Below are 25,024 nucleotides of genomic sequence, written 5' to 3'. Positions count from 1 at the left end.
AATCCATCCTGTGTGAAACAGGCACTTTGCTGATGCAGCGAGGAGGGTGTGTGCAGCGGCAGCCGCATTAGTGTGTGGGTGGTGCGTGTGCAGTACATCTGCATGTGTGTGCTTGTGTGATTCTGTGTATATATGTGTGTGTGTGTGTGTGTGTGTGTGTGGGGGGGGGGGGTTACACAAAGACCTCTCTCATTCACAAACTGAGCCATGTGGCGCTGGGGCTGGTCCTTTTTAAGAAGCATGTGTCAGAGTTTTTCTACTAAGGCTGACTGCTGGAAAAGGTGAGGGCTGATATATTATTCACAAGCAGGGACACACACACACACACACACACACTCTCTCACACACGCTACACATCTGAAGGACATGTACACGAGTTAGGAGCGCGCTGAGGGACGGAAAAGCGTGCTAATATGCACACGTCGACAAGAAGAGTTGATCAGTATAATGTCAGTAGTACATCAATAAGCAAAAACATGGTTCTATACATCCTCTCTCCACACACACACACACACACACGCACGCACGCACGCACACACACACGCACACACACACACATATATATACTTGCAGGCAGCAGAGGGGAGAAATCCTCAGCCTTCTGTCATACAGTGTGCATAATTTATAGCAGCCCCAGATCTCCCTGCTAATGACAGCACACTGGGGCATCTGCAGCACAGCAGCAACAGCTACAGCTAGCTGTGTGTGTGTGTGTGTGTGTGTGTGTGTGTGTGTGTGTGTGTGTGTGTGTGTGTGTGTGTGTGTGCGTGCGTGCGTGCGTGCGTGCGTGCGTGCGTGCGTGCGTGCGTGCGTGCGTGCGTGCGTGCGTGCGTGCGTGTGTGCGTGTGTGTGTGTGTGTGTGTGGGGAAGTATAATGCTCAGTTGAGACAAGGACAGTGAGAGAGACAGAAGAGAAAAAGACACACAGAGGGTGTCTGAAATAGACACAGATAACGCTACAAAGAGGGGTAAAGGAATCGACAGGCAAGTGGGAGACCTCTCACAGCACCCACACACACACACACGCGCGCACGCACACACACAGACCTGTCAAGTCACTAATTCCCCCAGTAAACCTCCTTGCATCTGCCTTAATATAAATGTACGTTAGTCTAAGCGCTACCTTGTCTCTGTCTTAATGTGGAATGCATTTTTCAATTCTTTTTTGTTTATTTTTCGGGCATTCTGGCTTCAATTGTATAGTTAAATAGACCTGAAAGGCAGGGGGAGAGATTAAAGGTCCCTTGGCCAGACATGAACCCACTCTGCCATAATGGTGAGCTTCCAGGCGCCCGGATGGAATGTCTCTTAATGAAAGAATTCCCAAAGTGTTGTCCCGGGTACAAACAGCAGATCATGTGATTCATGCACTGACTCAGATTCCGATGATGCCTTTTAAAAACACATCGCTGTCATCCCCGGCTAACAGAGACAATTATTCACTGCAGAACTAAAGGGTGTTAGCATCTTAATGAAAATGCACAGGGGTTGTTTTGACAGTTTGTACCAGGGTGTGGCCTTGGCTGTGCTTCCTTGCAGGGATTGTTTTGACATGCAGCACCAGAGCAAAATTCTCCTAATTCTGGGATTTGGAGATCAATGCCACAGTGATTCTGCCTCCAGCTGCTGTACACACTGAGCTGAGTCTGAGCTGAGAGGCAGCCGCGTGCACGTTAGCCCAGAGGAATTATACAGCCGCTGATAAGGTGCTGGTGTTACGCACATGCAAACACAGTCTGCATAGTCTCGTATGTATGATCTGCAATTACACTTTCTATACGCATTCGATACCATTTAGACGTAATTATACACATTTTGCATGCACCTGAATTTCAATTTAGGAAAAGAATCATAGACGTCAGACTGGTTGCTAGTTTGAGAGTTGTAACTGAGGAGTAGTTTGATATTTAAAAGCAAATGTTCTTTTTCGCTTTCTTTCTGAGAGTGAGTGTAACCTTTCTCATGTTTGAATGTTTAAGTAAAGAGCTGAAGTTCAGGCGTGGTTAGAGTAGCTTAGCATTAACACTGAAATAAGGATGTTAGCCGGACTCGGTTCAATCCGGATCTCCAAAGCTTGATCAAATAGTTTGATTTGTCCATAAATAATCAGAGGATTTAATGAAATGACTGAGGTTTCAACAGAAGCTATATACTGTAAATATTCCTTGAAGAATGCAGTGCCACATCTACAGTAGCACAGGTTGCCAGATCAATTCTGTGAGGACAGGTGTTGTGTTTTGGACACACCTAAATGTGACAGCAAGTCTCAAGGACACTGCAACAGCCACTACTCAAAGTAAAACCTAACCCTAACCACAAATAGTTTTGAAAGTAAGGTACATACACCATGATCAATTCTTGAGCTTGATAGGAGGATAATTCCGAACTAGTCTACGTGGTTTGGCTGACTATAATTCCATATCCGACATGCAAAACACACCATCTTCTAAAAACTAATGTATCTCAAGATGTTAGGTAATTCAAGTAATGATGAGAAACAAATCAGCAGTTTGGTTTCCATGGGGCTAACAGGAATTTATCTAGAAATTGCTAGAATCAATTGGAAATATAAAGGTTATTTGCTCCAGCTGTATTTGCCGTATTATAGGTGGAAATAATCCCTTCATTTTCCACATAAACCGATTCATTTGTCAGCTATACGTACAGTGTGAAATGTGCTGTTTGGTGAGCTAGCTAACTAACTAACAACATTACTAATGGGAAAGAGTACTTTAAAAATCTGAGGCAGAAATATGTGTGCAATCTAAGGGTTTCAAAAAAAACAAGTTATCTATATACATGGTTACAATTTATTTGAATGGGCCTACTTTTGACGAACCATGCCATTAGAATAAAACGTTTTTGTATTTTCCTCCCCGTGTAAATTCACTTCACTCCCCGAATTCCCAAGCTCTACTTCCCTGTAAAACGTCCCCCGTTGCCCCCTATACAGTTTTAAACAGCGCAGGCTCAATAAAACCAGCCCTGAACTTAGTGTCATTACTGTCAATGAGGTGAAAAACAGGCCCTGGCTGTTATTGGAAGTCTTACACATGCATTATTGCGGCATCTATTTGTAATCTCAAGCTAAAGATCTCTCCCCCTCCCTCCCTCCCTCCCTCCCTCCCTCTCTGCTTCTCTCCTCCTCTGTGGCTGACTGACAGCAGGGCAGGAATAAGCTGAACCACACACTTCAGCTACAGTCAGCTACAGCATGAGGAGCGAGACAGAAAAAGAGAGGGGGGGGGAGTTGAGGTATGCAGCACTAGATACAGCATCAGTGACAGGAGCATGTTTGGGCATCAGATAACGCTATTTTAGGAAGAAACTGTCAATGTTTCTCAAAAGGCATGTCAACGGCGGTGATCAGAGGAGACCTACATTACGCTTTACACTGCCGGGGATGTAAGATAGGACTGGTTTTGTACTTTTTAAGAAGGGAGTGTGAGCCGACCAAACTTCAGTTATGTTTCTCTGAGTGATGGGGAAAGGCAGTGAAGGCCAGTGGAGCTCAGTGGAGACAGATATGTGGTTTGAGTAGCTCAAGAAAGAACAAAGACTCCCTATCAATTTCTAAACTACTGTAGCCTTGGATTCCACATGAGTTTGTACTCCGTTCTCTCACAGCAGATGTCGCAGACGTTTCTACACATTCTGATCTGTTTTGCCTCTTAAGTTTTGGTCAGAGGATTGGATTGGGGGTGAAGTGGAAAAAGTGGAAAATTAAATGTTCTTAAAACTCATGGAATGCATTCTCAATTACGCATTCGAGGGGGAAACGTATTTCCTCCTGGACTAGTTTTAAACGTGTGGTTAAACTCCAACAAAAACTCAACAAAACTGCTTGGTTAGGTCTAGTAAAATATTATGGGTTGGCCTGACATAAAAGTATTTGTTCCGTTATTAAAGTTAAGACGTGAACCAAACAAAGTCCATTTTGACTAACGGTTTCAAAAGGGACTCGAACAGCTGGTTGAAAGTCCTGTGTATGTTGACCCGCCTCTACACTATGACCTCCGTCTTGCACAAACCTACATGGAATTGTGATTTGACGTTGATTAAAAAGAATCCTGACTGTACTCACCAACGCATTAGCTCGCTTCGGAAAGAAAATGACTGTCTCAATTATTTCTCACAGTGAGGGTCTTCTAAATTCTGACTGCTGTAAAAAGATATATCAAGACATGAACCTAACAACCTGTTGTTTTAAACAGATATTATCTAATACAACATATCATAGTGTGCTTTGAGGTTAACAGAGCTGACATCCTGTGGCTTCTACATATTCGTGTAGCCCAAAAGATATCAAGAAAACATCTCGAAAAGTCTGTCAGACAGGTGCTAAAGGCAAGTCAAGTGAACGATGTAGCTGCAATGATGTTATACTAGCAAGTGGAACCAGTAGCACAGAGGTGTTTCCAGAAAAGCTTAGTAAATGGTCATAATGTAATGTAAGCTTTACATTGTAATTGTTCTGCACTCTAGCTGTAGCAAATGCTTGTTTATAGGTCTTGATAAACACAATATAAAAAAATATATAAGAGTTGAGTTTTTACTGGCATGGCATGATCAAATATTCAACAAGTTTGTTGAGCTTTTAGTACCTGTGCCACCGAGTGCAAAACAGCTGCAATGTTGTTGTTCCTAAGATGTATCAAGCTACATCTACTATCCCTCCTCATTCAGCATTCAACACCGAACACTGACTGGGTTATCAAAGTCAGTGAGAGGGGACAGAAGCACCTCATACTAATGGCTACTCACATTCAAGAGTTTCCAAAATAACGGATAACAATTTTACCATAAAACTGTATGAAATCAAACGTAAAAACACAATTCTCAGTTATACCCTTGCTCAAGAAAACAGCAACACAGGTTTTCATATATAATCAAAAAAAGCAGATATTAGCAACTGTAGAAGAAAGCATGACAGTGATAAAAGTGTGTTGAGTACAGAAGTGGGCGTTACAACAGATCGGCTGAGATTGGCCGACTGTGTTTAGAACAGGTTTGTGATTGGTTGTGCTCAGGGTGTGTGTCTGCTGACACGCCCCTTGCCTCATCCCATCTTTAAACTGCAGTTACTTCTGTCCAAATTAAATTCTTCTACAATATCCTCTCATGCACGTCTCCGGCCTGATCACCGGCCAAGAGTCGTAGCTCACTCACCGGCTGCTCTGACATTTGTGCATCCGCCCAATGAAAAGTGTCAGTGTGGCAACGGAGAGGAGGCCGGGCCAATAAGCAGTTGTCGTTGGCATTTTGCAGAGGGGGATTATTTTTGCAACACTTTACAAGAGGTTTCTGTATCTTACATAGATTACACATAGACTTGTGAAATATGAAATAAGGTTTTCCTCAACAAAAGATATTTGTAGTCAACTAACACAACATATAGATTCTTTGGGTTTCTTGATATGAAGGAATAAAACAAAAGAGCCACTTTAAATCTTGCGTTGACTATACGTTTCTTGGAAGGAGAAAAGCATTTAAAAAAAGACTGAAACTTGCAGACATAGTAGTTGGCTAAGATTATAATGGCCAATTATTCAATGGCTAAAGGGTATCCATGTTAAAATATGTGTTTCCTGTTGAACTGGCTCCTGACTATTCATCATAGCATTTTTCTCTGAAGAAATGGAGTGGAAATATTTTTCATGAAACATTCAGGGCTACCAATTGCAAGTGATATGTTTTTTTTGGGTTGACTGTGTGACTAATTTGGGCCTTAGATTTTGTATTTCTTTGTTTAGTTTTGTCAGATGAATCCAGCCAACCCTATGAAAGAAATGGAGGTGACAAAAGCTGTGTTCCTGTAATGCTGTGGACAGCACACACTCTGCAGTCTCTAATTAGGTTGAGTTGTCTCCCTGTTTCTCTGGCTTTTGTGGTGTGTGTGTGTGTGTGTGTGTGTGTGTGTGTGTGTGTGTGTGTGTGTGTGTGTGTGTGTGTGTGTGTGTGTGTGTGCGTGTGTGCGTGTGTGTGTTAGCGTGTGCGCGGGGTGATTCAGCTCATAAGTGGGTATCTCCTCTCCTGAGCCTGCAGCAATGGGCTTTAGACAGAAGCCTGATTGCAACAGCCCTGTCATAAATAAATGACTGGATAATTTTAGCATGACACAGAGGTAAAAATAGAACATCACGCTGTTAGCTCAAACGCTGGATGAACCCTTTGTTGAGACTTCTGAGCTACTTCCTGTCAGGATTGAACACTTTACAGGTGCCAGTGGTTTGCATGGAAATGACGGTGATTCACGGTTTGAACCAAATGAGTGTGTGTTTAACCGCATTGTTTCAAAGGTTTGGTATTTAAATGACCATAACACAGGTGATGATGTCCACAGTGATGGTCTTAAGGCTTGTATTGGGGAAATGTTCAATATTTCCACAGTTAAAATGTAATTCCCCTCTCTTTTGTGTAGCAGGGGAAATCCAGAGTACTTCTTGCCACATAGGTGGTCACAGGATTGCACTGTAGTTAAAAGTATAAGATCTGAGAGTAACTAGCAGATGTAATGATGTACAAGTATCAGTGTCTAGAGCTCCGTTTATGTGTTATACGAACTAAGTAGACGGTTCTGAAACTTTTCTTTTCCCTTTTGTAAGTAAAGGGTCAATTCAAGTTTGTTTCACCTCTCTGATGGAGAGAAACCAAGGGAGGAAATGTCAGAGAGTAAAGAGAAAAAGTGCTCAACCCTCATCTTGAATATTTTTTCCTTGTCTCGTATTCAGATTGTTCTTTTCATAAAAGCCATCCTGTTGACAATAACTTCAACAGACAGGCCAGCTGCTCTACATTTAGTTGTAGCCACTTCTCATAGAAATTAGTTATTTAAAACCCAGGAAGTGCTACGGGAGTTTCTGTTTGTAGGGGTAATGCAAGAAAACGAGCAACATTTTCGATGGCAATGGTGGAAACCTGCAACAAGTTGTGACATGTTAACAGTTACCACTACCCATCACTGCAGTCATCAATGGCACAGTCTGATATAACAGCAGCAGATCTGACATGTACAACTGGCTGTAGGTAACTTTCCCCTCACATGTTCTGCCTATCTCTCTGACACACACACACACACACACACACACACACACACTAACTGCTGTTCAACCTTAAGCATGATGCAGACAGTGATGATGTGATGATGCAGATCTCAAACTGAACTTTTAGTCTCCCCTGATCATCAGGGCTTTTGAAGGAACCTGTTTGTGGTTTAACCCGGGTTAAACTCTCACACACACACACTCACACACGCTGCCTTGCTTCTCATTTCAGTTTGGGTTATGCAGGATTAAAAAGTATCAACCGGCTAACGCGCATGCACATGTGTACGCACGCTGAAACACAGTATAGACTCAACACGTGCACGCGCAGCCAGAGAGCGGTGACTGTCTCCTTACATCGCCATGGCAGCCTCAGTGGCCCTATGGTGCGGTGTGAGTGTAGGGCAGGTGGAGAGGGGTAAGCCTTAAACTTACCGCAGTCCTCGCACAACACTCGCTCCACATCCTTCTTCAGCTCCGGCTCGCTGGCGTCCACAGGGGCGTACGATGCCTTGAATACCAAGGGCTCGGCTGTGGGGTCCATGAAAAAGATATATCTGTGGTCCTTCTCCACCGTGGTGCACGGGGCCTCGGAGCCGAAGTCCCCGACGGTCACGAGCTGCTCCCTCTCGAGGCCGCCGCTGTTGACGGGCCACACGTCCAGCACTTTGACATTCACACTGTAGGGCTCCCGGGAGGAGACGTTCTCCGGGGAGGAGCGCACCTCGCCCTCGATGACCACGGCGGATCGGTACGCCTGGTCCTGGAGGGAGTTGAGACTCGGGGCGTAACAGGCGAAGGAGACCCCGATGACCAGCATGGAGAAATGCACTGGATCAAGCCTCATGCCGTCAGCCTGTGCTGTGCTGCAGTGCTGCTGGGCGGCGGAGCGAGCTGAGAGAGAGAGACGGCGGCGAACGGGCTCCGGCAGAGCAGGCAGGGCAGAGCGGCAGACCTTGTGGAAGTGTCCATGCCATCTGTGTCTGCCGCTGCTCTCCCCATACGGCTGCTGGCCTCGGATGGGGGGGACACACACCAGCCTAGGAACCGGAAACGGCCCGCTTCTGCATGCTTAAAAATGTGATTGCTGCATTCTCCTTCACCAACCACCCTCCCCCTCTTATCTCCCCTTTTCCTGAAAGGCAAAACAAGACTCGTAAATTAGCCTCCTCTCGAATCCAGGGCTGAAACCTCTCTCACTCTCTCTCTCCCTCTCTCTCTCTCTCTCTCTCTCTCTCTCTCTCTCTCTCTCTCTCTCTCTCTCTCTCTCTCTCTCTCTCTCTCTCTCTCTCTCTCTCTCTTTCGCTCTCTCTCACTCTCTCTCCAGCTAATAGGCTAGCATCGCATGGGTGGGCGCATTGCCTCTGGTATGAAAAAAAGCAGCTTGCGCGTACAGAGGAATAACAAGAAACGATACGCACTCCACGCACACGCAAACGCAAGGTCGGGTCCCTTATCCACTTATTACGCTCGTGGAAATAGTTCCTCTCCTGTAAGCAAAACAATAAATAAAAAAAAGAACAGAAAAACCGGGGGAGGAAGAGACGGACAGGATGAGATAGCAGCGGTTATCCGGTGAGGCGATGCAACAGTAGCGCGCACCCTCCAGCCGCGTCCCCTGCGCCCCTCATCATACGCGAGCAGCTTACGTGAGCAAACATCACCTGCCCGGTCACTGGCGTCGGCTCGCCACGTCCTGCGCAAACACCCTAATGACCCGGGGACTCACCGGCACACCGCCACCGACCCAACCGGCGTGTGAGCATGCCGGCCGCCTGAGTTAAACCTCTGCGGGTGGTGGGTGCGGGAGAAATCACGCAAGCGGTGCACGGTGCGTCTGTAGCCAAGCCCTGCGCGGCTCCCACTGTGGATCTCCAGTGCGAGAGGTGCAAGAGAGGCTATAGGCGACTGTTACACACACTGCGGATAGTTGTCGCGATGACTAACGCTGCGAAATTCTCTCAATGGATTCCTCAGCGTGGCGAACCGAGCTGCGAGTTACGAGACTTCAGCTTTAAATGTCCTCACTCATATATACGCACGCTGCAGGAAAGCACACCCAAAAGCTGACATTTACCACCCTATGCGAGTCAGTGCAGTTCACTATGCTATGAGAAACGGTGCAGTTGTACGACTCTGTAATGCAACAAGTGGGGGCATCAGTTAGCCCAACCTAAAGGTGCTATGCTGGAAAGATATTCTACGCAAATGTGTTGCCAATCCTGCTCAGCTACAGCTAATAAAACCACTTTTTTCATTGAACACATCTCCACCAATGAAATGCGAGCTTTACACAATATGCTCAAGCTTTTTTTATGGTGACCACATGTCCCCCTCCCTCCTCAGCTGAACCAGCCCCTGCTTCCATCTGTGTATCAATCAATCAAGCCATTCATAAGATTCTCCTTTCACTCTCTATCAGGAGCCGCACGCCCTTCTGTAGAGGTCAGAAAGCCTTTCATTGTCCATGCTGAGAAAGGGATAAAATATAATGTCATATAGGGGACACATGGGCTGCATTTGTCTTACTATAGATGATGAAGAAAATGTGAGAGGCCATTTCATCACAGTATGCACCTACATGATGGCCTCATACACCAGTTTCTCAAGCAGAAGGGCCATCACGAGCCATGCCCTGTCCATGGTGCTGAATGGCTTGACAGGTTTAGTGCTGGCCCCAACAAAGCCAGTCACATGACACCTCGTAGAGATTGAAGGCCAATATGGTTTGTTGACTGTAAAATATTAACCCAAGTTCCAAAGGGTCAAGTCTTTTAGATAAAGTAAAAAGCCGTTTCTGTCCTGTTTGCTGTCCAAGGTGCTGAACGCTATTAAGCGTGGAGGTTCAACTTCAAGTTGTGATGGTTCCTTATTCCTATGATTGCTTTTCCAGTCCTGGGATTACCAAAGCATTTGAAGAGTAGTGATGTGTTCAGTGACCCACCCCCACCTTTCTCCGTCTCCGCCCACTGCCCACCCATTAACTGATCTGTCTCTCCTTCATCCATTCAAGCACTCATGTATTCATTAGAGAAACCCATTCGGGGACCTTTCCTGCTGACTAACCCTGGGGGAGGACTGCCACCCATTGCCGTTTCCCCTGGTACTAACACTTGGAATTATCAGAGGGGTGGTGTTCGGATCAGGGGGTCACAGGTTCAAACCCCACTGCAGTCAGCATGTCGTTGTGTACCTGGCAAGACACTTCACCCCAAATTGCTCCTGTGGGGATTGCCCACAGTATTGAGTATAAGTCGCTTTGGATAAAAGCATCTAACAAGTGACATGTAATGTAATGTAATGGGCTGTTTTTGGAGATGCACCTTCATTTCAGCAGGGTGTTGATGAGGTATATCATGGGACACTTTCTATCCAAAATCTGTCAGGATGTCTTTGCAAACTTGTCCCTGATTCCCTTTTTCCATTCATCCCTCCATCATTTTCTACACTGTAAGCAATACTCCAAAGCAAACTCAATTCAATCGGTTTTTATGCCCACCCTCCGCTGTCCGTGGTGCTGACAGACACCAGTGACTTATCCACTCAAAAAACTATGGACATGACTGGATATGCTAACAAGTCAACGGCCCTTCTTTTACCAGCTCAAATCAACGGATCTCAAATGAGTGTATGAGATATTTGTGAGTCTTTTTTTTGTGAATTGTATAATTAATGATGATGATTTTTTCTATATATATTTCATTTAGGAAATCTGCAAAAAGAAAAAAGGCTGATCCATTTACAATTAAAACACTTGTTTTTTTGTTCCTTTCCCAGATTATATCAATATTATTTCACAGCCTTCAAATCCTACTAAACTGTCATCATATCAACATCAAGTCACCCACATCATTCTTCTACTTGCTCCTCCTTTGTAGGCCCATGAAGGCTAAACACCTCATAACATCGCCTGGTATGTTTTATTGTTATTGTGGAGGTACTTTATATGACCCTTATAAACAGGATTAATTCTCACTTGAATAACTAATACACTGGAAATACGCAAGTGCTAAAAGAAAGAACAACACGTGACTAATCTGAACTCATATTGCATGAAAAGATCATTGTAAATCAGCATAATTCTAAAAACCTGTTAAGATAATATTATGCCTTGGTTGTATATTTAATGTATGTGAATTTAAAAATGAATATTAATGACATCTTGTATGTCCAATATAGTAGTTTTTATCCAACAGTTGGCGTTTTGCTTCTTCTTTTAAGCTGATAAAGCCTTTCAAGGCCATTGAGAAACAGTGTCAGGCAAGCAAGTCCAATCACAGGGTAATGATTCATGATGCTTCACAGTGAATCAGCCCCTCCCTCAGACTCCTACACAGCTATCATCCACTGTTCATTCAGAAATGTATCTTTTCCCTGGCTCTCTCTATTTATGTGTCCTTCTTAAGAGACTGTCCAGGATCGCTGTCCGTGGTGCTGAAAGACCCAAACCGGTAGGAATTTTATTCCAGTCCTGTCATTACTTTTTCAACAGGATGCAAACAGGTGTTATTTATGTACTTCAATGTGTAGCCATTATCTATCTATCTATCTATCTATCTATCTATCTATCTATCTATCTATCTATCTATCTATCTATCTATCTATCTATCTATCTATCTATCTATCTATCTATCTATCTATCTATCTATCTATCAATCTATCAATCTATGTTTGATGTTAGTACTGCAGTGTTTGAGGCTCACATGGGTGGGGGTTACATTTCAGTTGCAATATACGGCGAAACAGAAGGATGAATTGAAAATTGTGTGAAACGTTGTAAAACCAGAGTGAGTGTCTTGAACGCAGCCCGCTTTCAGTACAGCAGCACCGAGCACAGCTACTTTCCTTTTTTTCAACCTCTTCTCTCTTCTCGTCTCGCGATAGAGCGGCGGAGTGGTTTGACGGGCAGTCGAGGTTGCAGCAGGCAGAGGGAGACGGTGGAAGGTAAAGCAGGGAGGCAGCATCATGGCGGACAGAGACAGTGGCAGTGACCACGGAGGGCCCACCGCGGGCCCCGGCTCGCTGCCCCCGGGTGCGATGGGTGCTATGTCCCGGCTGCAGCACGACACCGAGGAGCTCGCCTCGAAGCGCGTCGACATCCAAAACAAGCGCTTCTACCTTGACGTGAAGCAGAATGTTAAAGGCCGCTTCCTAAAGATAGCCGAGGTCGGGGCTGGTGGAAACAAGAGCCGCCTCACTCTCTCTATGTCGGTGGCCGTAGAGTTCCGCGATTATCTCGGGGACTTTATCGAACATTACGCCCAGCTGGGCCCGAGCAACCCGGACATAGTGCAGGATGAGCCGCGGCGGGCGCTCAAGAGCGAATTCCTGGTGCGGGAGAATCGGAAATATTACATGGATCTGAAAGAGAACCAGAGGGGGCGGTTCCTAAGGATCCGGCAGACCGTTAATCGGGGGCCCGGATTGGGAAGCGCGCAAGGCCAGACCATCGCTCTGCCGGCGCAGGGTCTCATCGAGTTCCGCGACGCTTTGGCCAAACTCATCGACGACTACGGTGTGGACGAGGAGCCGGCGGAGCTCCCGGAGGGCACCTCTCTGACGGTCGACAACAAGCGCTTCTTCTTCGACGTGGGCTCCAATAAGTACGGGGTCTTCATGAGGGTCAGTGAGGTGAAGCCCACGTACCGGAACTCCATCACGGTTCCGTGCAAAGTGTGGTCCAAATTCGGCAACACCTTCAGCAAATACGCGGATGAGATGAGGAAGATCCAGGAGAGGAGTAGAGAGAAACGGGCCTCCGAACTGCTACCTGAGGGCCCGCTCGGCGGAGATGACGGCGACGATGACTGACGCGGATCTTAGGAGGGCCGGAGTGAAACGACAAACTGGACTCTGAGAGAAAAACGAGACTTTTATCTGTAAAATAGAAAGAGAAATTTCCAAGGGAATCACCCCACACACACAACCTCCACAGACATGGCAGCACCTCTGCTGTCTCCTCGCTCATTTTACTGGATGTCACCCCACTTACCACCATTTAACAGTAAGCCGCTGCTATCAAGGATTGAACTGTAAGATATGAACTGTTTCCTACTTGATTTAAATGACAATGAACAGAGTGTTTATATCTCTATCAAACGACAGATTTTGCACACATCAAAGCTATTTCGAAAAAAAAGAAATGTTAAATGTTTTCAAACTGGTAATATACTAAGATTTAATCACAGGTAAAAACCAGAGGTCTATTATATAAAATGACAGTCTTCATGTAGAAAGAATATTTGACATCAGCACAAAGAGAATATATTATGGACTTTATGAAACCAAAATCTGATTCCAGATGTATAGTTTATTGTAAAGGTACGCAGAATAAATATGAAAGCGCTCTAAAAGTGTATGAATTGTAGAACGCAGCACTACAGGCCTGTTAACATGTCAGCATGTGTGCATAGGCTCTTGTTTTGAAAAGAAGTTTGGCAAAGTAGGCTATAGTCTTTGGTTTGACCTAAAGCGTAGTAGGCTAATGAAAACATTTATATCACGCCATTGACTTGGAAAAGTTGAGACTCAAAAATAAAAAGCCTATTTTGTGGCCTCAAAAAAATGGGATAAATCCATTTGTGAGCCACTATATTGAATTTCAACCCTCTTGCACCATGTCCATATAAACTTAAAAGAAAAAAAGTGCTAACTTAGATGTACTAATTATGATTTTGTGAATCAGCTGTAAAGAAAAAAATCCTGATTGAGACACCCACGTTTTCTGTGGGTTAAGTTTTTTCTTTGTTACTTTGTTGTTTTCTTCCCTCTTGGGGGGTGGGGGGGGGTGCAAAAGTATAAAGGTCCACCTTATGGGAGGGCAAAAAAAGACGCGTTAGCACAGCGCGTGGCGAGGCTACGCGTCCTCTCTGACGTCATTACGACCCGTGCCTTATACACTCCACTCGTTTACGTGTTCTCACGTAGATGGTCCGTGACCTCGACCGCTGTACGTTTTCATTTACGAGTGCTGTTATGTAGGCCGGAATATAAACTCGCCGGGGCTGTGTTAGTTCACACCCCTGATGTGCATAGGTGGCAACACTGAGAGTAAGCTGAGAGTTATGCTGGGAGTTTGGGGGCCAGCGATGGTGGTGGGCAGAATCAGATAGATGAGGTGCTGTCGTCAGTGTGTCATGGCCCCCTGGAGCCCAGAATCCTTAGCGGCACCCCTGCCCTGGTGGCCTCTCGCAGAAATGTGTGTGTACAGGAGTACAACCCTAGATGAACCCCTAGGTGCCAGGGTGGTCTTGCCCACCATATGCACCATGAAACAAACAAAGTGAGGAACAGCTGAATGAATCTGTTGGTTAGAGCAGAGATGGATGCTAATGATAAAGAGCCAAGCAGGCCATCAGTGTGAGTGCAGTCCAGAGGATGGAGAGGCCTATCAGTGCAGGGCCCAGGCAGATACTATCTCTTTATGGTGCTACAGCCCCTTGAACGTTCCTTGGGGGCCTGAATATGTCACGTTTCTGCATTATTTTTGCCCTTCTTTCCCGTTTCTCCACATTATGTTGTCCAGGTGTGTCAGGTTTCCCCCTCCCAGGCAGAGAGGAAGCTGCTGACTAGTGTAGGACATTTCATAGTAGTGTGCAATATTGTGTACGTGCCAATCGCGGCATTGTATCACGTGTATAGACTATTAAAAAGATGAAAAAAATGTATAGGCTGATGTAATCAGTAGATATTGGAAAGCATGTCGGTGAGGTTGTTGCATCTGCATTATATTTCCAAAATGTGAAGTCTTTCTTCTGAAGCACTTGAGTGGGGAAAAAACGTCAGAGTAGTAGTGAGATATTTTCCTGTCATGTTCTGTAAACTAGTAGGCTGCCTTGTCCGTCTATCAGTGCGCGTAGACTAGTTTGGGTGTTTTACGTTCCCCTTTGGACTCACCCCCGAAATACCTTACTCGTTCCTCCCCTAACACAAACACACAGTCTGCCCCTGTCGAGGCCTCTTGTCGCTATCTGAGTGTTTGGGAGGCCTCTAAAGTGTTTTAATGGTGAACTGCCCAAGGCCTCCTGTCATTTGCAGCCAGGAGACTGTCTGAGACTGCTAATGCCGGACAGGTGAACCACAGTTTGACTTTTGCTTGTCTGCGGTTTTTATTTCTGCTAGGTGATAGTGATCGGCCCCAGCAGACCCAAAGCACAGGGGAGTTTGTCTGTTTTACAATGAGGATTATAATTATTTTCTCTTACGTGGGCAGACTCTGATCTCCAGTCCGCTGTTTCAAAGTGTAAAAAAGGCCCTGGCTCATTGTCTGTCTAGTTAAACTTGTCCAAACGCCCAAATACACTCCGGCAGACACACTGCCCATTCCTTCTTTTTGACCCAGGCAACCTTCAGGCTTACATTAAAGTGCAATTTAACTAACAATAGGCTCTAAGTGGTTAGTCGTTTTTTTCAAGCAGATAGGTCTAAAACACTACGACTAAGCCTGGTCACAGTGTGTCAGAGTGGCATGAAGGGGAAACAGACTGCAAGGATTGCGGCTTTAAAAATCTCAGCTGGATAAAAGCTGCTAATGTAGTTACAGCCTGGGCCTGCCAGGCACGAAGGTTAGCTGAGGCTAGACTGAAGCAGAAAGCACACCTGGGCTGAAACTGTAGCAGAAGTCAGATCGAATGGTTGCTTTAAAAAAAGGTCGATCTGTGTTTGATTGGGCATGTCTGCGCGTTAGAGGCAAGAGAAATGTTCCAGAAAATCCCATCTGTTCCACGCAGGACGTTTTGGCCCAGGTTTGTGTCCCAGTGTATGTGAAAGGCCTGATGAAGCCTGGCACTGCACTGTAAGGGCTTAGCAGCAGCAGCAGCCTACTGACCCGGCTGAGGACAGATCCAGTTAGGACTGGAACAGGAAGTCTCTTTCCCCTCATGCAAAGATTTCCTCACACTGCCCTGTGAATTAGAGGAGCCCATTTTGATTTAACGCACATACGAGCCACCTATTACTGTGTACCCAGCAATGATCATCTGAGGTCATTGAGTTCATCTCGAGTTCACCATAAGGCTGCACTCTCTGTCATGACTCAGCACTTATTCCCCAGTGTGGCTTCAGCTTGATTGAATTGAGGCCTACAGGAGGCTCATGCTACATGAAGACTGGAAATACAACACCTCCTTTTATCCATTTCTCTAATGTCCCAATCAAAGGAGAGCATGAACTTGCTCATAGAGTTCTCATTGTGAATGCCTCAATTTAAAACGCACATCTCTATAAAGATTTAAAGACGTGCTGTTGCAGACTGTGATCGCCAGGTGCTACTGGGTCAGTCGTTCAGGATTTGGTTGTATAACATGATCTGTATATTTTGGGTCGTGAATAACAGGGAAGAGAAATGGGGAGCTCTCGTGATTTTTGCTGAAGACAGTGTGATCAAATCAGATTTCTCAAGTTAACAAGAGCTCACCCAGTGTCACGGCAAAACCCGGAGTGACCTTGCAGCCATGCTGTGCCCACGTTCATCCATTTCTGGGACTCAAATGCAAAATGGTAGGCTGATTATTATTTTCTGTGTAAATCGCGCTGTCTTCAGTGGCTCTGGATAAGTTCAGTGTGCGAATGATGTTCTGAATTACTACACAGATGAGCCATCATAGCAATCCCTAATGTAATCCTGCCTTTTTGTCTGGTATTATTTTTATTTTATTCAAAAGAGCCGGTTTTTTGTTGCCCCAACAACAAGTAACATTCCTTATTCAACTAATGGAAATAGAAGAAACATGTAATATTAGACTCTTAAGTGCAGCAGTAGCTACTTGTTGCATGTTCTCCGATTGCTATGATGACCCCTGCTGTAGGCGCTTCATCTGCTTGCTTAAACAGGGAGATTATCCATGTTTCTACTATTCATGTACATGACCTAAAACAGCAAACTTCCACAACTACTGACTTCAAAACAGACTTAACTTCCATAAAGGCGTTACAGACAACCACATCTGCTCCGTTTCTGGTTTCCGTGTTGTAGTCTTTTTTTATTGGCCGCTCAGAGTTCCTTGGTTATCGCACAGCCAATCGCAGCGTCTGGTCCAAGCCGAGCACTATATGACTCATCACAAACCACTGACAGAGGGCTCATTCAGCACGTCTCCTTTTGCACCGAGCGGTTAGGGTCCATCATGTTTGCAGACTGTACAGGCTACTGTTGTGTTTCGTAACAAAGACGTTCTTTCAAAATGCTTTGAAGATGTTGGGAAATGGATCCTGGATTTTAAAGGGGTGGGGTCAATGCACAATGAACATATCCCATGTCATCGTTTGGTCTAAATCCCTTTATCATCCCCATATGAGATAATATGTTGTATCTTTCAAAAATATTTTATCTGTGGCGTGTGTGTGTGTGTGTGTGTATATATATATATATATATGGTTTGTTATATATGATGCTCCTCCTTTCAGAAAAATATAACATATAAACAGGAAAAACATATTGCTGTTTTTTTTCCTTTGTATTTTATACTTACAGAAAGCATTGAATAAAAATGGATAAATACTTGCACTTTAGATATATTAAGAAAAATACAAATCTGCATATTATTTTTGATAGGGATCTCACATTCAAAGAGTATAAATTACAGGCTTTGTGGCTATTGCTGGACAGAGATGTATTGAGTTCTACTTATTGAAGTATATTCTGTCTGTGTGTCAGAAGGTTTACTAAAGTAAATTGCATGATAAAGTAGTGTTACACCGATATTGTTCTTTTTTTAGTTGGTAAAAATGTCTGAAAACTGTGATAACAAACCTCTTGTATCATGATGACCTCTCCTGACCCCTTCTAGAATATTTCTTACTGAAATATGGCCTTTCCTGACCACATGACGATGGTGCTTTCTTTGGCTTTGACATCGAGCTCATCCTTCAAATCTCAACATCACCATAACTCGCGTCCTCACACTTCATTACTTTCTGTTATGTACTCTCACTACCTTATTAAAATTTCCGTTGATGGCAAAAAAAAAGTGTGCTGTTTTGTACATTGCTGTTTGTTTTAATGTTGGGGGAGCCTTGTTGTCTGAAAAATGACTAATCGCGCAATAAAAAGTCATTCCACATGTCCCTGTCTCCGCACAAATGTCTCCAATCTCCATCCACTTTTGAAAAAATGTGTAAAATGAAACTCATAAATAACCGCCAATTATTTTTGAAAAATCTATCTTTAAAACATTAACTTTTTTTTAACGCAAAAAATGTCAGACGTTCTACCGTTTTTAATCCGTTTAACTATGGGGAATCTTGCTCTTTTTTTATATCATATTAAAGTAAATACAGCTCTGGACAAAAATTAAGAGACTACTGCAGCATTATCAGTTTCTCTGGTTTGACTATTTATAGGTATTTTTGAGTAAAATTAAAAAAATGTAACTGTATTTAATTCTTCAAACTACTGACAACATTTCTCTGTGTTGTAATTCAACAGACACTGCAATGGAAAGGCTGCCATACATGCAAAGATTGAGAGTTAAGAACAATGTGGATTGGCCTCTTAATTCTTTCCAGACTTGTATCATCGGGTTTTGGACTGACAAAAGTACTTTTGGAAAACATTACCTTGGACTTCGAGAAACAAAAAATTACTATTTTCTGACATTCTATTAACCAAAGTATTGCATTTTTTATTTAGAAAATAATCGTTCAATCATTCAGATTCATTGATTAAGATTCACTGAACTAATTGTTAGTAGCAGCCCTAATTTACATATAAAGATAATTTATGAAGGGGATGTTAAATAATTTTAGTGTATTTCATTTATATCAACTAAGTACTGTATGTACATTCATTTAAAGTATACGTGGAATCATCAGCCGTGTTTGGAAAGGTCGCTCATGTATTAATGATTAAAACGGCACAAACTCAATAGGAGCGTAAAAATATTGGACGGACACATTGATTTTAATCTGCATTTTAGTTCCAGGTGAAAATCAAAGGTTAGTGTGCCAGATGGTTGCCTCGGCAGGAGAGAGGACATGATGTGAACAGAAGAGTATTAACTCCTATCATCCAGGTGAGGGTTCTTCAGTCGGCGGGAGGTGCATCAAATGCAATAAAATGGATGGCACCTCACAGTGAATTGGGCAAGGATTGTAAAAATGTAACGCTATAACATTTGACAGTTCTCAATATTAACTAGACACTGCTCATTTCTGAAATGTCAAGCAGTGACTGACATGTAAGAGGCTAATTTAAATGTGACCCTTCTGTAATTACACTAGCATTAGCATAGTGATAATATAATGACAATAGACAGCAGCTTAGCTATATCTTAACATTCTCGCATGGTATCATTTGACAAATACAGTCACTCCGTTTGCAATGTTGTGGCCTTTTCGCAGTCATCTTTGCTACATCAAACTAATGCAATTACAGTCTAAGGGAAATTAGATTTGAGTACATTTTGTTTGTATCTATTGGCTCTAGTGTTTTGGCTCTGTTGTAAGCTTGTTGGGGTTATTTTAAAAGCTTTAGGAGCAGAAGCACACTGGACTATCTTTTAAACAGAGTGGTCGCAGCACACATATTCATAGGCACAAAGTATTATGCTGAAGATGCAATTTCAAGACAAGAGACATTAAAGTGTCTGGTCAATACATAAGCATGCTGATAACTTTGTTAAACTAGCTAGCTTGTAAAGCAGCTTACATTTGTATGGTATCTCAAAGAAAGTTACTTAATGAAAGGAATGTTATATCACACTGATCAAAGATACATTATGGAACTTCTAAAAAATCATCTTTATCATTTTAGGCCTACACCAGAAGGGGGGCAGCTAAAATCCTGCTGGTCATCGGCCAAAGAGTGACAACGACATTACAATTGTATATCATTATGTAAAATAATGTTGCTGTATGGTATTAACGGGCCCATGTCATGGCCATTTCTACTGATCATAATTCCATTGTTGAGGTTTACTAAAATAGATTTATACTGTGCAATATTCCAAACTCACATTGGTTTCTCAAACAGCATCTCTGTATAGTATGTGAATTCACCGGTATTCACTCTCTGTCCTAAACGGCTTGTTGGAGCTCCTGCCCCACCCCCCCCCCCCCCTCCCTGTGAGCCCAGTGTGCTCTGATTGGTCGGGACGTTGTGAGGCTCGTTGCTGCGATCTGCTGCGAGGAGCAGACAGGCTTCCGGGTCGGCGATACAGCGAGACCAAACGAAACTCATCTTGAGCACACACAAACACTCACAGCCGAAGTAAAAACAATAAGTGTGGCTTGATATTGAGTAAGAAAAAGGTTTATAAACGCTGTGAGCATGGGTCTGCGGAGAGCATTTCTCCGCGATCCCAACTTAGCAGCCCGAAAAACGTTTACCCATTTAAACAGTCGTGGTAGATACCTTGTTTGTTTTAAACATCATAAATACACAAACAACAATGAATACTTACAGGTTGTGTACCCGAATCTCCCGCTGGTCCAAACAAAGTAGGAACAGCATCGTTCTTCAGTGCCCTACGCTGTACATATCCGGCATGAATCGCTCAAAGGTTTGGGAAGCTTTGTTTCGTGAAATGCTGGCAGAGGGTGTGGCCTCTGGGTATTCACACGTCACAGTACCCAGGAAGTAAACAATGGAAAATGAGAAATCTCCAACGAGGCGTTTTGGGGCAGCATAGACTGTGTTAGAGTTTTACTCGCTACAGGGTGTACTTTGAGGGTTTGTGACTCTGCAGACCGTTTACATGGTAATAACCGGAAAAGCATGACATGGGCCCTTTAAGACCATTGGCTCCATGATACTAAGTAGCTTGACATTTGCAATCTACTCTTATCAGCTAGCATTACAAAAGCCGAACCCAAACAGTTTTACTAATTTCGAGCTAGCTGGCTCACCTAAGCTTAACTTTCTTATTTTTTTAAACAGTTTTGTTCCGAAACATAATTTATTGTTGGCTAAAATCGACACATTTCTCATAATAGGCTATATAAAGTATAATGGATCACTTGTACTTTGCTTACAATTTGCCTACAGTTAGAAAGCCAGCAAGCTAAGGTTAGCGGGCTAATTGTCACTTAGCTACGCAGCATGGATCTGGAATTAGTTGTTTTATAAAGTAAGTTGATAAAATAATTTACAAATGTCAAGCTAGCATATTCAGACACATTAGCCCTGGGAGTCTGTATGAATAAGATAACTTTTCACTGGAGACAGTATTTTGTCACATTAGCTACACACTGTTAGCCTTACAATAGCTAAAGAGAGGCAATGCACTGGGGATTACAGTAGGCCTACACATAAACGTCACATCATTCGATTTTTACATAAACCGTAAACTGTTGAAATCATGTGAGAAATACCAGCAACATCTTAGTTTTCCTTTTTTAATGTGCGTTTGTATAAAGACCTGCGGATATAACACTCTAAAAATAAATGTAACTTTTAACCTTTCGCTCTAATTTCACAAAGCACCTGATGCAGCTCTTTTGTTAATAAATGGCTTCTTTTACTGGTATTTCACAGCAGGAGAAGCACAGGTGATACTAATCAACTAATTAGAACTACATTTCGTTTTACTAGCTTACATTACAGAGACATGTAATTAGCAGCACCTGTGGGAAAACTATGACATTTTGACTACTATAAAAGTCAAAATGTCTACATTCAAAATAAATTAATATCTGTTTCTGACTTTCACCTCACTTATGCACTTATGGCTGGGTTTAGGGTTCAAAGTAAATATATTGTTTTAACATAATATAGAATAAAGTATAAATCTTACCTTATTGTCTGGTTTCTTAATTATTTTGTTGAGTTAAATATCCACACACTGCCAGCAGAAACACATAAACTGTCTTAGTTTGTTAGCATCCTTTGGACCTTCTTCAACTTCAAACATGACATTCAGTGGCTTATTTGTTTTCCACTTGTTTGCCACCTTCTTACTTCAGTGAGGACCTTGGGAGATGTTTTTAGACTTAAAATATGTCACCATTAGGCAAACATTTCCAACAACAACTGGCTGATGTAAGAAATAAAATCAATGTTTATATGGCGTAATTTAAATTAAATACACTGCTTTAATTTAAAGCTGTTTTATTCTGAAAATCGGAAATTAAAGGTGGGGTAGGTAATTTTGGAGAAACCAGGGCTGCGTTTCACTTCTCTTATTTTTCATTTCCTCGCTCCTCGGTCTCGGTCTCACCGGAAGTTGATTTGTCTGCGCCATCTTGAGTAGCGTCCCAATGGCCTTATTTCTGCCGGAGGAGCGAGGAGCGAGGAGCGAGGAGCGAGGAGCGAGGAGCGAGGAGCGATAATGGAGGAGCTATAATCGAGGAACCACCAGACCATCCTTCGATGAAATCCTCAGACACTCGCCCCGCCCCCTTACTGTGTATCGCTCACTGATTGGACGATGCAGCGCATGCACTGATCTGATGCTTCTTGACATGAGAGCAGTTTCCCAGCGGAGTGAAGAAAACACATGAAACTCACGGGACTCACTCCTCAGTTTATACCGTGTTTTGTTTCAATTAATGCATCATTTAGTTACAAATATGTGATATATCTGAACAACAAAGTGGTCAAAAATTATTTTATTCATTTATTGGAAACATTTTCATGATCGCTTTTTTCGTTTTACATTTTCATTTATTGTCATTTCCATTCAGTCAGTCATTAAGTGCTATTTAAAATGTTAATTTGCTACATATCCAAACAAACAAACAAAGTGTGCAATCCAATTAATGTTAATCTAACTGGGTTTTGATAGATAACATATCTCTTTTTCTTCTCTCAATTATTTTATGTCTATTGTGCACTCTAATCAATATTAATCCAACTAATGTTCGTTTATACATTTTAAGAATGGCGTTTATCTTTTTTGAGAATGAGTTCTTATTTGATTTTATTTATTTGGGTCTACAACAGATGATACAAATGTTTGTGTCAGTAAATGTGTACTAACAGAGGCGGGGGTGTGTGTGAAGAGCTGGTTGCTGTCAGACGATCAGCTGTGCAGCGTCATCACAAACGGACGTCGCTTCACGTGACGCTCTGGAGGAAAGGATGTCCCATTGCTCTTAAAACTCATTTCCCTGCTTCTAGTGGTTTCCTTGCGTCTCTCCATGCTTCCCTGGTGGGAGGGACTAGTCGCAGGGAAACGACGCAAGTGAGGGACGCAAGGAATCCATTTAACCGAAGTGAAACGCAGCCCAGCTCGAGATCGCTAGATTTTGAAGATACACAGCCGGAAGAAATCTGCTACTTCCTTACAGAGCCCCTCCTCCAACACACACGAACGCGCACATGACCAATGAGGGCACGAGATAAGTTTGTGCACAGATGGAAGGCTGACAGGCAGGTAGGCCATCCAGTTATTTTAGCAGGGCCGGCTAAAATGATTGGTCGTGCTTTTTACAGTACTACAGCTTCCACAGATTACATTTTTTTATGGATTTTTTTTCAAAGCACTTAAGATATTCATTGCTATCGGGATGTTAAGAGCATTCCATGGAATATAACAAAAAGTGGATCTCGAGCCGGTTTCTCAAACTTACCTACCCCACCTTTAAATACACTGTTTTAATTTAAAACTGTTTTTATTCTGAAAAACCGGAAGTTCACACAACGACTTCCTGCGAGTAAATATTGTTAGCTTCAATTTAAGGTTAGCATTAGCATGTGGCTGAAGACTACGTTTTGAAACAGTGAATTCAAGGTTAAGTGACACATAGTGTTGCACACTAAAAACACTGTCTTTTACTCTCACTTATTGACGCGGCAATACTGTTATTAGCGAATGTTTAAATAACCACAGATATTAGAATATTATAAAATCAAAGAGAAAAACGACAGGATTTGCATTGAACACGCCCCCGTCGACGCCGGCCAATAGGAGAAGACCACAGAGGACAACAGGAAAAGCAAGCCAAGAATCCGCTCGCCCCACGCGCCAGGCAACAGCTGATGGGGAGAGAGCCTCCACTCGCAAAAGCTCATTTGTATATCATTGCATTATTTGTTTAATGAAATGCTGTTGACTTGTATAAGCTTCCTTGGACTCTTTTCAGTTTATCCTGGTCTCGGGGTTTAAGAATTCCTAACACTGAAAACTTTATGCAGGTTAAACTGGTATGACTAGACATTTTTGGGACTTAAAAACAAAATATAATCCAGTCATATAATATATATATTATCCTGAAAATGGCCATTCTGCATAAGGAGTAGCCTACTTTAGGTTTGGGGGATTTAAGTATTTTATGATCAAACACTTTTGTACTTTTACTAAAGTAACATTTTGAATGCAGGAGTTTCACTTAAAGGTCCCATGTCATGGCCATTTCCACTGATCATAATTCCATTGTTGAGGTATACTAAAATAGATTTATACTGTGCAATTTTCCAAACTCACATTGGTTTCGCCTACAGCATCTCTGTAAAGTATGTGTATTCACCAGTATTCACTCTCTGTCTAAACGGCTCGTTGGAGCTCTTGCCCCCCCCTCCCTGTGAGCCCAATGTGCTCCGATTGGTCAGCTCGGCCACACTGTTCTGATTAGTCAACCACCAGAGAGGCTCCGCCCATGTCTAACAGTGCTTTTTTCGGCTCGCTCTGAACGGAACATCAGTCTTATAATGGCGTCGGTACAGCCGTATATTTTATACGCTAACTAACCGAACTGTACCTACAACTGTTGTTATAGAAGAGTAAGTTATTTTTACCTGTAATAAACTACTACTGTTTGATGAGAAATCAAATCATGGTTTGCTATATATGAATGATATGTTATAGGAGCAAATAATTCAGGGAAGAAAGGATACTAAGTATTTCCATCAAACTTTATTTTTAGAAATGTACAAAATGAACATGCGTAAATATACATATATACACTGTATATCATCCATTCCTCCCCTTATAGGCGTTTTCGGCATCTTGCCTATCGCAGCTTTGTAAGCGGCTGCCGGGGCTTTTTAGGACGAGGCATCAGAGTGGGTCATCCCGTGTGTGTGTTGTCCACCAGATACGCCA

General features: G+C 43.1%; 2 protein-coding genes across 2 annotated transcripts; one reads left to right on the top strand and one right to left on the bottom strand.

The window, feature by feature from the left end:
- Window positions 1–7,478: 7,478 nt before the first annotated feature.
- Window positions 7,479–8,220, bottom strand: LOC117475270 (pro-neuregulin-2, membrane-bound isoform-like; the record flags this gene model as incomplete). Its single annotated transcript, XM_034121451.1, is given in 1 exon segment — window positions 7,479–8,220. A coding segment is annotated over 1 exon segment (412 nt), but the record flags the coding sequence as incomplete, so codon positions are not given.
- A 3,728-nt stretch (window positions 8,221–11,948) lies between these two features.
- On the top strand, window positions 11,949–18,105 carry purab (purine-rich element binding protein Ab). The gene has a single exon (XM_034121156.1). The coding sequence runs from the start codon at window positions 12,009–12,011 to the stop codon at window positions 12,852–12,854; it is 846 nt and encodes a 281-aa protein (XP_033977047.1). The 5' UTR covers window positions 11,949–12,008; the 3' UTR covers window positions 12,855–18,105.
- The last annotated feature ends 6,919 nt before the right edge of the window (window positions 18,106–25,024 follow it).

This window comes from Trematomus bernacchii, unplaced genomic scaffold (assembly GCF_902827165.1).
Source record: "Trematomus bernacchii unplaced genomic scaffold, fTreBer1.1, whole genome shotgun sequence".
NCBI classification, from domain to species: domain Eukaryota; kingdom Metazoa; phylum Chordata; class Actinopteri; order Perciformes; family Nototheniidae; genus Trematomus; species Trematomus bernacchii.
The sequence above is the reverse complement of the archived record's forward strand: the minus strand, read 5'-3'. Positions and strand labels throughout refer to the sequence as shown.

Coding starts and splice junctions, on each gene's coding strand:
- purab (XM_034121156.1), top strand. CDS start 12,009: ATGGCGGACAGAGACAGTGGCAGTGACCACGGAGGGCCCACCGCGGGC.